Source organism: Drosophila hydei, unplaced genomic scaffold, assembly GCF_003285905.1.
Source record: "Drosophila hydei strain 15085-1641.00,03,60 unplaced genomic scaffold, DhydRS2 tig00000149-arrow-pilon, whole genome shotgun sequence".
NCBI lineage: Eukaryota > Metazoa > Arthropoda > Insecta > Diptera > Drosophilidae > Drosophila > Drosophila hydei.
The window spans coordinates 2,702,248-2,716,880 of NW_022045678.1; the positions used below are offsets into that span (position 1 = coordinate 2,702,248).

Below are 14,633 nucleotides of genomic sequence, written 5' to 3' on the forward strand. Positions count from 1 at the left end.
TAATATTTATTTTATAAATATAAATTTTTTTTATTATATTTTAAAATTGGTTCAATTAATTACATTATTTATATTTAATCTCATCTTTCTTGTTTATTTAACAATGCTGATAGCATTAAATTTAATTCAACGAAAACAAACTAAAACTAAAAAAAACCTTTACAAATATTTTTAAAATCCTGTATAAGTAAAATTAAATGAAAAAATGTTATTCTTTTTTTCATAGTTTTATTAATTAAATGATGTATTTAATAGTATTATTTTTATTTGTTTTTATATTTTATATATTTATTTTATTATTATTATATTATTAAAAAGAAAATAATTGAATATAATTTTTATATTTGTTTTATTTACTGATTGAATTATAGATTTTATTTTATTATAATATTCATAGTCGTAATTTTTTTTAATTTGTTTCCAATATTATTTAAGTTTAAAAAATTCATTTTTAGCTATATTTTTAGCCCAAAAATAAATTCCATTGACAGCGTATTCAATATTCGAACAGACCCCAGCGTAAAAGCCGTCTTAGCTGTTTGTATTTTCGGGATTGCGCTCAGCGTTGCATGGCATTATTTGCACACACCCTGGGCTCAGCTATTCTCATTTTACAAGCAGCTACCTCCCGCCCTCGCCTGCCACACCCCATCCGCCCACAAGCAAGAGCTGCCGCACACTTCCTTTATTAAAATTATGCACTGCATGGCGGCATCCAAATTAGGTTGGGTCTTCCCGTGACTCTCGTGGAGTAACAGATAAGCGGAGCACGTGAAGCGGCATTTTGTCAGTTGCCGCAGTTTCCGGCTCTTCAGAGTTTTGAGTTTGGCTAGAGGAAGGCGGAGGGGGCGTGGCGGAAAATGTTGACAAATGTCCAGCGCTCAATTGTATGCCAAAGGCTGTTGTTTTTTTGTTTTTGGTTCCCATCGTTTATGCAACGTAATTCCATTGCCTGCATTTGCTCAAAAACCCTCGCAAGGAGCATACTCAAGCATAGCATACTCAAGGGCGCACTTCATGAGAATTTACATAGTTTTTTTTTTCACCATTTGGCAGTGACAGGAGGACGGAAGGGTGCCCCAACCAAAGTTTGCCTTTCAATTGGCTTTTTAGCCTCAGCTGGCATTGATTTGATGCTCGAATATTACTCATACGACATGTGTATGAATATCTGGCAGCACAAGCGGAGGGAAACCTGTATGAGGATGGCAGCCAGCCGAATGGGACGCATGACTTTACATAAATTTACCAAAAGGAGAAATCAATAAAAAGAATATTGAATGCAACCTCAATAAATATATATTGTGTGTTAACATTGAGCCCATATTCAAGGGGTTTGTCCTTATAAATGTGAGGGTCATGCGAGAACGGATGTACCTATTTAGATTGGGGTAATCTACGCTATTTGTAGGCGAGTTTCGTATGTATGTAACGAACTCTTTGGATTGACTGATTTATTTGTGAAACAGAATCTTTAAATTAGCTACCTATTAAAAGTAGGGGCAGTGCCCTAGTTGAGCAGAAACAACATTTTGAGCTCAAGTTCTTATTGACTTTTTGTGTGAATATATTAATATTTTAAGTAAAGGCCTTAGTTGCAAGAAGTATTTCAACGAGTGGGAGTGAGAGCAAGAGATTGAGAGATTGAGAGTGACAGTAAGAGCGAGCGTATTGGGAGTGCTCGACTATGAAGTACCCTGAAATACTCTTACGCTGTTTTAAACATTCTGCCTATTCATATATATAAAAACCCTATTTTTATTTATCAAAAATTATTTTATTAAAGGTTCATAATTTTAAATTGGCAACATTAATGTATTTTCTTTTGTTAAGTTTGGCTTGACATTTCATTATGTTAGCAAATTTCAAACTTATCATGCACTGAAATGATTAATCCCAGCTTAGGTTGATTGGGTACGTAAATAAGCAGAATTGCAGCATTTGGAGTGAGAATGATAAGTTCATAAAATTCTCTATCCAGTAAAGCCTGTTTTATTGATATTAAAAATATTTTTCTAAATAAAGCGAATATTTTCTAAACACTAAAAAATTCTATAAATTTATCTATCTATATAAATGTATAAATATCTAACTATCTATCTCACTATATATTCCTAAATATTTACGCTCATCTACCTTTAAATATTTATCTACTTATATATATATTCTCTACTTATAAATATATCTTTATCAATTTTAAAATAAAAATCTGTCCATATCAATCTATCTATATCTATCAATTTATAAAGCACAACTTTCTAACATACAAATTAAATTTCTTTTGATCTTATACAAAATTGAAGTGTGATAATACAATGACACTCATAGCTTAAAGACTATTATCTATTTATTATGAATAATCAATATCTTAAAAGTGGATTAAGTTAACTATATAAAAGTACCTATAGTCAAATCTATAGCAGCTCTGGGTGACTCACTCAAGCAAACGGATAGACAAAAGAATGCAGAAGGCAAAATAGGCTTCGCAGTTGGTCGCCCTCAAAAATATATATTTAATTATTAACAAACAGACAAAGGCGCAGACTGCAGACATACAAGTCTTAATCTACTCAGCTCGTCGTTTTGATAAAGAATATATACGCTTTATGGAGTCGTTCTTCTGTTGTTCATTTCACTCTCAACGGACACTGAATACATATAAGCTATAAGACTCGCATGTGAATATTATGCATTAAGCTATAATATTAATTTCTATATACTTTAAGAAATCAAATATTCGCATTCGCCTGGTTTCGTCCTGATCAATATTAAATATCCACATTTTGGCCAAGTTTAACGCAACACACACAGACAGGGACAGGTGAACTACTTTCGGTATTCGGTTGCGTCTTCAAGTATGCAACAGCATTAGTGCATTTGGCTGCATAACAATGGTCGGGCTCAAAGTTAAGGTAGAAGTGTTCGGTGCACGGCGCCGGCTCGTTTATGGTCCACAGCAGCCAGCGGGTAAATGTATAAACAGCCGTAAGCTGCGAGCTTTATATGAAGTCCATGCTGTCTGCCCCGCGCCCACACGCCCACACGCCCACTTTCTTTGCCTTGCCAAAAAGGTAAGCAGGGCGGGCAAAAGCGCCCAATGTAACTTTAATGTTTTTATTTGCTTTGCTACTTTGGAGCGCTTATTGCGCTGTGCCTCTTTTAGTGTGTTTACTACTGCTGTTTATTGTTGTTGTTGTTGTTGTTGTTGTTGTTGTTGTTCTCTGTATATCTGTGCATTTGTGCGGCATGTTCTGTGTGTCTTGTGTGTCCTGTGTGGCAACTTTGGATTTCCGGTCTCAAGCGGAAATAATGTCAAGCATGAGAAGACACAACGACTGAAGGCAACCACGGCACGGTGCTTGCCTCTTTCTACCTCTGCTGTTTAAATATTTAACTATCTTTTGGGCAATATCATATATGCATGAATGTTAATTCGATAAGCAGGAGAGACAGAGTTACGCCAACAAATATCCGACTCTATAATTATATTGCTGCAATTAAGTCTTAACTTCTTAAAAAATGGAAATGGAAAGTCTTCGAAGTGATGTTTGCTGTACGCCTAAATTAATATAGAAATGTATTGAAAAGAATTTAAAAATGTTAAGGCGCTGCATCTGTCAGATAATCTTGTATAAATCTTTATTTTAAATGTGCATCCGGTTATATGTACGAAATGCACTTAAAAATTTAAGCTGCAGCTGTCTTATATAAGCATTTAAAAGAGCTCTAAGCGAGACTGCTCGACTAGGAGATACCCCGAAACATACGATGTGCTGATATTCTAAACAGTCTCCATTTCTTTTATGCAGACACACACACACACGCACACATAAGCGCGAACTCTGCTTACTGCGCTGCGACTGCGCTTGGACTGCACTTTTGACTTCACTAGGGGAAGTTCTTCTAAATAGCCGAAGTTAATCAAATTTTTAGAGGCACACAATCACAAGTCACAAGGAGGGAGGGACAAAGGGCCGAACACTTAAAAATTATTATAAATATGTGTTTGAAGTTTTCAGCTTTTACTGTATTCAAGCTATGCTTAAAAAATCAAAGTCAAATTATCGTTTTTTATCGATAATAAGGAAATGGAATGAGCTATTGAAAAATATTATAAATATTTACTGCATAGGACTTACAAGAATATATATGTTAAATTTATGGTGTCTAGCTTTTGTGGTTTACGAACAGACAGACATTCAGATGGACAGACGGACGATGGACACGACCAGATCGACTTGACTTGACTTGACCAGATCGACTTATCCTGCTTAATTTATAAAGTCTATCGCGCACAAAACCTTTGAGGCTTTAGAAAAAAGTTATCAGCATTTTTGAAATCAAGAACTCTGTGAACAAGTTCTATTACAGTTCGTTGTCGACCCACAGAAAGTCGCCTCTGCGCCAAGAAGACTTTGTAAAGGCTCATGCAAAACACTTAAATCTAAGAACAGACGCTAGAGTTTAAATTTTTCCAAAGAACGTTTCAATAGTATACATTTACGAGTCATAGCAGAAAGCTGGCAGAGCATCGATTCGCTGTTGTTGCAAGCTAAAAGTTAAGGCAAAAGCCAAGAGACAACTGTGGCAACTGCACATATGGTATATGAAACTATATGGTATATGAAACCTTTTCGATTAAATGGCATGCAGTTTTAATCAATTATGAAACTATAAGATTATATTAAGTCAACCCACTCAGAAAGTAAAAGTTCATGTTTCGCATGATTTCTGAGCTCTGATTTCTGATTTAAATAATTTTAGAGCTCTGTGCACTCACCTCTTTATAAATGGTAAATCCATCGAGAGCAGCCAAGCCTAATAGGCAAATCACCGTTACGCTGAGCAGTAAGGTCTCCAGCTCAAGCAGCTCCTCGTAATAGGCCACCTCGGCGAGTTCATCGATGCGCAGCAGGAAAATCAACATTTCTATGGCAATGCTGCCGTACAGAAAGTCTAGTAAATGAGAAGGGACTTGATTAATTTAACTGGCATCAAATTATCTGACCAGCAGACACACAATAACCAACACACAGAGACAGTGAGAGAGAGAGAGAGAGAGCTAGTCAGACGCACCTGTCATCTTTTTGCGCTCGAGCACACGATGATAGCACATTAGCATAATTGTCAACAGGATGGCGGCCAGGGCGTTCCACACGGTGCCAGTGCCGATGATAATCAGAACATTCAGCTCCTTGGGCGTTGAGTCAAAGAGCTGATACAGCTGCTCCGTGCTGCGCTGGGGCAGCAGACTCCTGGCCAGCTCCAAACTATTAACGGCCAGCAGCAGCAGCGAAACAGCTGCGCGCAAATTGTGAAAGGCCAGCAAAGTTTTATGGCATCTGAAACGAGAACAGGTTGCTATAGATGGGATCGGTAGGTAGGATCCACTAGGTAGTGCCAGTGGGCGCAGCATAAATAACACAATATCAACAATTTTTTGCTTTAATTAAGTGGAGTGCACGGCACAGCAAGCCAGATAGCTAAAGGACCCAGTCAGATAGGTCTCTCTATGTGTGTGTGTGTGTGTGTGTGTATTCAAGTGCTGTTTGTAATTTCCACAATTATATTCAAGTGTTTATGATACTTCTCTTTGGCTCAGTTACCACTCACACAGCCGCATGGCCCAGCCGTGCCACACGAACTCTGTCTGCTTGCTCTTGCTGCTCTCTGTGTCCTGCGACGTCTGCCTGGCCATAATCTTAAGTGTGATATATGACGGCCACTTGAGTGGCCCACTTTTTGATTGCATTGCCATGGTTTTGATTCAAAATTAGCTAACTAACTTTTAATAGCCAAGTGAGTGAAATCTGACCGCAGATTTTCTTACCAGAATGAGAAAGAGGCATCCAGTTCCCCCTCCCAGAGAACTTCTACTATATACATTTAACCTACAAAATGAAGCTCTAAGCTATGTGCTTATATTATATCCTATTCATACCCTTCAAGGTGTTTAAACACCCAAGGACAATGCTTACTATGTGCATACTCTTGAGGCGAACAGACTAAGTTTTGTTCTAAATATCTTAAGCAAATCGTCACCCAAATATGAAATAATTTAGTTATATGAAACGAATGAAAATAGCAACATTTGATCATGTTTATACATATACTGAATAGTATATAATATACAAAAAATAATAATGAAATGTTTTTTTTTAGAAAACTTTTCTGTTACACTTTTTTAAGCATTTTGAGCTATATAAACTATTTTATGTTATTACTAAAAATAATAATAATCACATTGCATAATATTAATTTTGTTGAACTATATGTATCTCATATCGCTAAGACATTATGACGTGACTTTGTAGATGATTAGCGGATTCTGATTTCCAAATTCCTAATTCTGTACCATCTTCTCGTCATTGCGTCTCACTATTGCAGTAGTATTAGTGTGAGCCTCTGTATTGTTGTAAAATTATTATCCGAGTGAGTTTGCGTGTCAGTTACTCGCTTTTCATTGGTGACTTGTCTCCTCCGAAAGAGAGAGAAAGAGAAAGATAGCTATTGCTGAAAATATTCTCGAGTGTTGCTGAGTGTGAGCGAGATAACTACTTAGGTCATTCGGACAGCGTCAGTACGAATATCTGTGAACGAAGAGAAGCGACTAGAAATTGCCATACTGTAACAGTAAATTGCGAGAGACAGCACAGTGGGATTTGTTATTGCGCGCAGTTGTAAAAGACATCAATTTAAACGGAATGTGACCAAATTGACGCAAACGAGCTATATTTTCCAGCTCAGGGCTCATCAAATGGAGCCTAAATGAGTTCGAGTTCACTTTTACAGATGCTTTGCATTCAAGTTACACTTAGAATATGTATTCCGTTCGCTCAACATGTGAATCATCAGATCACTTAAAAATATGAGGTTAATTTACAATTAATTATCTAATTACTTCTGATTGGCATGCTCATGGTTTGCTGATTTAAGGAATTGTCACACCTGCACTTAAGGACTTGTTGTATGGTATCGCGTGGCATACTCCAATTATCAAAGTTGACTGAAAAGTTCTCAAGATTCAAAAAGTTATAAGCCTCCAAGAAGCGGACTACATAAACCGTCTAAAAACCCCTCCCCAGCAAATCAACGAGGCATAAAGATAGGAATCAGGATGGCAAGAAAAGGAGCAATCCCTATGGGCAATTAATAACAAACTTAATATTAATCGACTTTTTATTTGATACAGCTTATTGTCCTACGACTCTCCAGCGCAGGTTGCTTTAAACCTTTACTAGTTTGCTTTAAAACTAAAAAGTGAAACCTGCATTTGGACTATATTTAATATCTATATATCTATGGCCAAGTAAATGATATAGCGCACTCTACAAAATTTGCTTCCTCTTCGCTGGGTATTTTTGTTTTTTTTTTTTTGCTTCCTGCTCACTCGAAATATATTTAATGATGTGCAAAAATGTGGCATACTTTTTGGCTGCACAACGTGAACATTTACACGTTTGCACATGGCTGAGAAAAAAGCGCAACTAACTGGCGGAGAGCGGGGGCCCGTAGAAGTAGAGGCGGCTAGAGGGGGGCTTAGAGGGAGGCTGGCGCACAGTTAACCTGCGTCCGCAATGCCGTTGAAATATTATTTATTGCGAATACATTGTTGCATATACCATTTGGCGCAGAGGCGTGCCCAGTGCAAGGAAGCAAGCACATGCATACAGAGTAAGAAAGAGAGAGAGAGAGAGAGAGAGAGAGACAGGGAGAGCGAGGGTAGTTCTTTTTGGGATTTCCCTTGCATTTGTGGCTTGATTTTAATTTTTTAGCGCGTCGCCAATTTTTGAAAGTTTTTTTATTACTATTTTTTTAGGCATTTTATTTATTGTGTTCACAGACAGTCTATAAATTTAATGAAAAATGCCTGGCTTGACAGGCAGACAGCCAGCCAGTCAGCCAGACAGACGACTCTTACATATTAATTACATTTTTGACCGCTCTAAAAGTGCATAAATAATTGATTTCAATTTTTTTGGATAACAATTTTTGTTTTTCCTTTATTCGCAGAGCAATGTGCAGCTGAATGCAGTATGCAAAAGAAAGTAATAAAAAATGCAGAGCTATTCGAAATTGTTTACAACATTTTTGTTGATTTGCATTGTTCCCATTTTCGCTTCGCCCCGACTCAGGTGCAACATTTTTTATTGATGGCAAAGTTTGTTGTTTTTTTTTTTTTATTTCAGCTTGTTGTATGTAGCATTTGCAAATTAATAGTCGTTGATTGAAAAATTTGAACAGTTTCTATAATTTGTATATGTTGACTATGTAGCTCATATTTACGTACACCTGTATACCTGCACATCTGCACACCTGTATGTGCAGCACTTTGCTGGTCAAACATTTTTTGCACCTGCACAATTGATAAATGATAAATGATATATGATGAAATTTTAATTATTTTAGCCAGCCAGCCTCCCGGCCAGCCAGCCGACCTAATTGAAAATTTCCTTTTATCTAAAATAACGTTAGATGATGGACAATTTGCTGCTTTGCTGCAAAACAACAAACGAATAATAAATTAATTTCTATAACTCAAAAGTCAACTTATTGCTTGAAATTGCTTTGTAAATGAATTCAATAAATAAAATTTTTAAATCGATGCCCAACACGAATCTCAAGTTGATTTGAATTGAAGCTTGTGTTTGTTTTGTTGTTTAAATACTCAATATTCAATCTCTAATTTATACTAAATAATAGTTGAAAAATATTTCATAAAAATTTTGAACACACAGAATACATAAATTTAATTAATTAAATTAAAGGAGCTGTGCATCTAAAAAGATTTTCAATTTCTTTTTAAGTTTTGTCAAAATTTTCAATTCTTATATCCAATAAAATAACAAAATTTCAATTCCAATAAATTTAAATAAGTAAGATATAGGATAATTAATTACATTTAATGTTCAAAACTTTTTTATAAATTTACTATTATTGTTTATTTTTTCAACGCCAGCATTACTTTTTTTGAACGATAATTTTTCAATGCAGCTCTCTAAAATGAAGAGAAATTTATAAGTTCTGAACGAAAAGTAATGACATTTTATCGAGGCCGAGGGACCTCCGTCAAGCTCTATCGAGATCTACGCAAAAAAGGTAAAGATCCACCACATCATTAGCGACCTTTCATCATCAACTTCTGACATAATGATCTAATGTAAATAATGAAGTCAATAAATTATCAAAACATTTTCCTGCTAATGAAACCGGCATAGGTAAAGGATCTGTAATCACTATTTTAAGCATTTTATTGACCGCTAACTTCGAGTTTTGTCAAAACTATAAGGCGCCTACTTTCGCTAATAATTTATAAATGCATCACATCGGATTGGGAGTGCTTTGAAGAGCAAATACCATAGATATAAAGAATGAAAGTTCTATCTTTAAGAGCAAAATTATCAGTATGGATATTGACTTGAAAGAGGCGAAAAGAATCAGCAAATGTATTTTATTAGCTTAACTGAGAGAGACACTGAATTTAAGAATGTTTTACCATTAGACATATTAAAACATTTGTTTTAGCATTCTGCGCGATAAATGCTATGAGCATGGGCTTTATTTCAGGTAACTCAATATGGGCTGTGTAGCCTCTCGAATGCTCGAACTTATCCAAGTTGGGGAAGTTGTCGTACCCCGAAGAGTGCATTTGATCAGCGATAATTATGTGTTAAATGAGTCATTATAAATAGTGCAAAGAGTCATCTAGAGCTTTGTTATATTTTTTAATTATTTTCATATGTTCAGCAGGCCAAGACGATTCATGATGAAAAGGCAAATACTTAGACTGCTATTACGTTCTAATACCATATATATACATGTGTTGTTAAGGTACTAAATTTGATTGTACAGGTTCTACACTTAATAATAAAAAAATACTCAAAAAAAAAAAAAAAAATTTAAACTTTGACTGAAATGTATTTATCGAAAATAGTATCACTCTGATTTAGTAAATAAAGATAAATATACTTCATCTACTGGCACTATAAAATATGAAATATGAATTGAGAAATTCTCGCAAAGATATATGCTTGATAAGGTTTATCTTATTCCGCCCATGCCATGGCATGCTCCATACTACAAATTTCAATTATGTAGCTCTTGAAGTACGCGAGACTCTACGTTCTTATACACAGAGATGGGCAAATGGATATGGCTACATTGACTTAGCTGTACCTGTCTATATATAGCTCAATTGAACTTCATTATGAAGCACTTAATTTTAATTGCTGTTTCAGTTCTTTACGATCATCACACACTTGAACAAGATCTTTTAGCCTTCTTCAAAGTTAAGAAAACTAAATAACAAAAGTGCTAGAGGTAAGAGTGTGCGACTAGCAGATGCCCTAGACTCAGATGCCGTAGTCTATTTATAGGTGACAGTATTTGATTGAAGATGAGTTGATCTAAGATAAGTTATCAAGCTGTGCGAACAATTTAGGCAACTGAACACCTAGAATCCCCATCGAATTCTAGTCTAGACAATACAATGAGCTCAGATACTTTCCGTTTGATACATTTACTCAAAGCCAATATACCCCATTTATGCACATTCAATAGATTGAGGGTATGAAAACAGACAACAATATTTAAAAACATTTTTCGCACAGATCTTAAATGCAATTTCTTGTTGCCCGATTTGCTGGAGAACGTGTACAACAGCTTTTTCACACTCTGGCAGCTCTCCACACCTGTTTCCTCTTTGGCTGACACACCTTTACGTAATGCTAGAGCGTCAAATTAAGATATCTAATAAAATTGAAAATACACTCGCCACTCTGCACTCGACTCTGATTTGTTTACCAAATTATCCGAAAATAGCAGAAAATTGCAGTTGCAGTTGCAGTTGCAGTTGTTGCAGTGGCAGCTGCTGCTGCTGCTGTTGCTGCAGGTTTTGGCTCGGCACGGGACGCTATTCCTCAAGTGCCGGATATATTATGGCCATCGGGAGTTGATTTTTTATGAATGAGCCAGGGGCACAATGAGTGCACTCACGAGTACGAGTCCGAGTGCGAGTGCGAGTGCGATTCATTGTTGTTGTTGTTAATGCATTCATTTCAAACTGTTTATTGATGTGCATCCTTAGCTCTATTTTTTTTCGGGTGTGAGTGATTTTCAAGCACTTTAAGTACTGTGCATCGAGCTCTATTAGTTTCGGAAATCAATGATATTTGGAATGAATTCAAGTGGCCTTTGGATTGCACTAAATTGGAGGCGTGCTTCGAATACTTGTTCCACTTGTTACGAATTTTGTTTATACTTGACTCATTTCAATTTATGTGCTGTATATTTTTAGGGTCAAGTTCAAATTGAATAGAAAATGATTTAGATACATTTTATTCAAATTATGCTGACTGTAATAATGGGTCTGTAAGGTAATGCTGAGGGATGTATCGAAAGTGCATCTTGGCTAATGATAATTAAGACAGACGAAATGGGTTACATCGACTTACCGCGTCGGCATAATCACTTTATTCAAAGCCAATACACTCTTTTTACAAAGTGAACGAATATAAAATTGCTTATTCGTACAGCAACGCATTTATTAGCGAGAAAATTTAACAAACTAATCTAATATTATAAAATTATAAAAAAAATGTCCGAAAATTAACAAAGAAAATCGGATTTCAGAATCAGAAAGGTTTTAATTTTTTTAATGAGCAATGCCCGGGTAAGCTAAACACACTAAGCATCAAATTTCATGAGCAACAAGTCGCAAATTCACGAGCGGGAAATACTCGGCTCAATATATATATATATAAGCATACAGATTTGCCATTTTGTTTACTTTTTTGAGATTTTTTAAATATATTTTATTAAAGTTTTATGCAAACAAATTTTATTAACTTTAGTAGCAATTATAGAAAATTCATTTATATTCCGACAAAATAATTATAAATTAATGAAATTAAATTAAATTATAACTTAACATATTTTTATTTATAATACATATATTTTCGTTTAAATTTTAATTCTATATAATATAAAAGTTTAATTAAAATATAAATAAATAATTAATGGATTTTTAATCTATTTGTGTAATAAAAAAATTAATTTTAAATAACTTTTAAATATTATTGAAAAAGAAAGCGCAAATATTATTATTTTCATTATTCTATGTTAAACTATTTTTTTTTAAATAAAAATTAGTTTTTAAAATATTGATTAATATTAAATTAATTTAAAAGTTAATTTTTTAAAATTAATTAATATTAAATTAAATTTCTTTATTTAAGCTTTTATATATATACGTTTTTTAATGCATTCTTAAATTAAATACGTTTTTTTTAATTAAAATAAAATTTTAAATATGTATTAAAAATTATTCCCAAAAGCAAATCGAATGTAAGAGCTTATAGCTCAAGTGGCAACATATCTGTGGCACATTCCTAGGCATTTGAGCATGGACTTACTTTAATTAAGTGCATTGAATTGACCGCAGATAAATATGTATATGACAACAAATATTGAAATGACAATGCGGACAATTGTTTAATGCTTTGCCGGCGCGTTGGCAGCGGCAGCAGCAGCAGTTGCAGCAGCTGCTGCTTCCATTTCGAACAGATGATGAAGATATATGCGCATATTGAATGACCAATGACCAATGATCCGACGAGATCCGACTACGGACTACGGACTGCGACCAGGCCGTGCCAAGCCAGTCTGCGATACAGTTCAGTTCATTTACGAGCTATTCGATGGCCAGCACGTCAATGACAAGACCAAATAACCAAAACAACAGCAAACAACGACAACCAAAACACAGTTCGAAACGAAATTCCTATGAAAACTTGTGCCCGCTTCTTGATTACATATCTGTCTCTCTGTGTCTCGATGTCTGTATGCAAACTGGAGTAAACTTTTATTAATTGAGCTGGGCCAATGTGTACATACAATACAATATATAGATATATATGTACACATGCACATCAAGAGAAGAACAACGATGACGTCGCAATGCAGCCACTGCCACTGCCACAGCCACAGTCACAGGCGCCGCCACCTCCGACAGCATCGTTCGTTGATCCACAGCCAGAGAACGTATGCGACACATTATACACTTCGAAATGCGTCGGCATTTTGTTACTCACATCTAGAAATAGCTGCGAGACGACTTTCAGCATAATTCAAAATTATTTGTAGTAACATGTCGAAGTAGCAGCTACAACTATTCTGACCTGAGCCCAAACAAAAACAAAATTGATTTTGTATTAGAATGTAACTGCAGCTTTACTTTATTAAAAATATCTATCCTTTATTTAACAAACATATATTTAGAACAATTGGCTATGAAATGATCTTCATTTACTTCAGTCTATCCTTCAAGGTATTTGGCATAAATAAATATTAATACTTAGCTTCATTCTAGTATCTGTATATTCGTTAAACTAACTCAAATTACCCTTGCCAGCTGCTTGACTCTATCTTAATGCAGCTTTTTACATCATGGGACAATTTTAACATTAATAAAGTCATATCATAATATAATATCATATAATAAAGTCATCATGGGACAATTTTAACTTTAATGAATTCATATCTCTCCACAGCCCTACTTAGCTATTGATATTCCTTTTCTTTATAACCTAACCCAACTTTCACGAATTTTACTTCATAAAATAAAATCAAATTATATACATTCTAGTATTTTTATTCTATATTCTTTTTATTATACAGTTCAAGCTTTATCGCAATACAAGCCAACATCAGTTAACAAAAAAAAAATCATTACAAAAACCGGCAACAATTGTTTGCCAATGGAATGTAGCCTAAATCAATATTACAACTTCATCTGTCATCTATTCATCATCCATGCACTATTATCCCAATCTCACCTAGTAAATTATTTACATAAATGTTTAACAGAATGAATATTCAATCGTAGCAATACAAAAAAATTCTCTAAACGCATCCATAATTCCCGCATTATCTTTAACCAAATATGTTGCTCCCAAGAGTATCTGCGCGCCTTCTAACAAAAATCTTATTCGGTCTATAATATTTATGAAATAGCTGGGATTTTTTTTCTATCATTTGACTTTTGTCACGGCTGTCATTAAATAATTCAAATGATTTTGCAACTAGATTTAGATTTCATGTTTTGTGTCGTCGACGCTGACGCTCAATGGAAATGTATCTTTTTATATATAATATATTTACATTTGTATCTGTAGCTGTATCTGTAGCTATAGCTGAACGTACGGTTTGCTCGTTTAGATCTTGCAGTCAGTCGGTCATTGGGCAAGTGTCTGGGGACGTATAAAAGCCAAAATTCGAACTAAACAGCGAACGGCGCACCATGGGATTTTCACAAATGAGATATTCAAATGTTTTACTTGGAAATGTGCATCTCAAGATACTCTGATTCAAAGATATATATATATATATATATATGAAAAATAATATGTAGAACATTTTTGATTCCATTGTTGTCTGTTTGGGGCTGTGCTTTATACAAATTTTCCTTTTCATTTATCCCAACAGCTGGCCAAGCGCCACATGAGTAATTTGCCCCCTTTCGCCCCTATTAATTATATATACAAAGACTGCGTCGGCTTGCTGCCTTTTGTATGTTGTTTATAAACGCGTGAGCTATATTTAAATAAAAGTTCCCAATTTGTTTATGTCCATAG

General features: G+C 34.8%; 1 protein-coding gene across 1 annotated transcript in view; it reads right to left on the minus strand.

Moving 5' to 3' along the window:
- The window catches only part of LOC111603936 (ATP-binding cassette sub-family C member Sur), a 74,499-nt gene that overhangs the window by 58,100 nt on the left and 1,766 nt on the right, over positions 1-14,633 (minus strand). The window contains exons 2-3 of the mRNA XM_023321765.2: positions 5,077-5,342; positions 4,781-4,956 (exon numbers count right to left, since the gene is read on the minus strand). Coding sequence (XP_023177533.2) covers positions 4,781-4,956; positions 5,077-5,342 — 442 coding nt within the window. The remainder of the gene's footprint in view (positions 1-4,780; positions 4,957-5,076; positions 5,343-14,633) is intronic.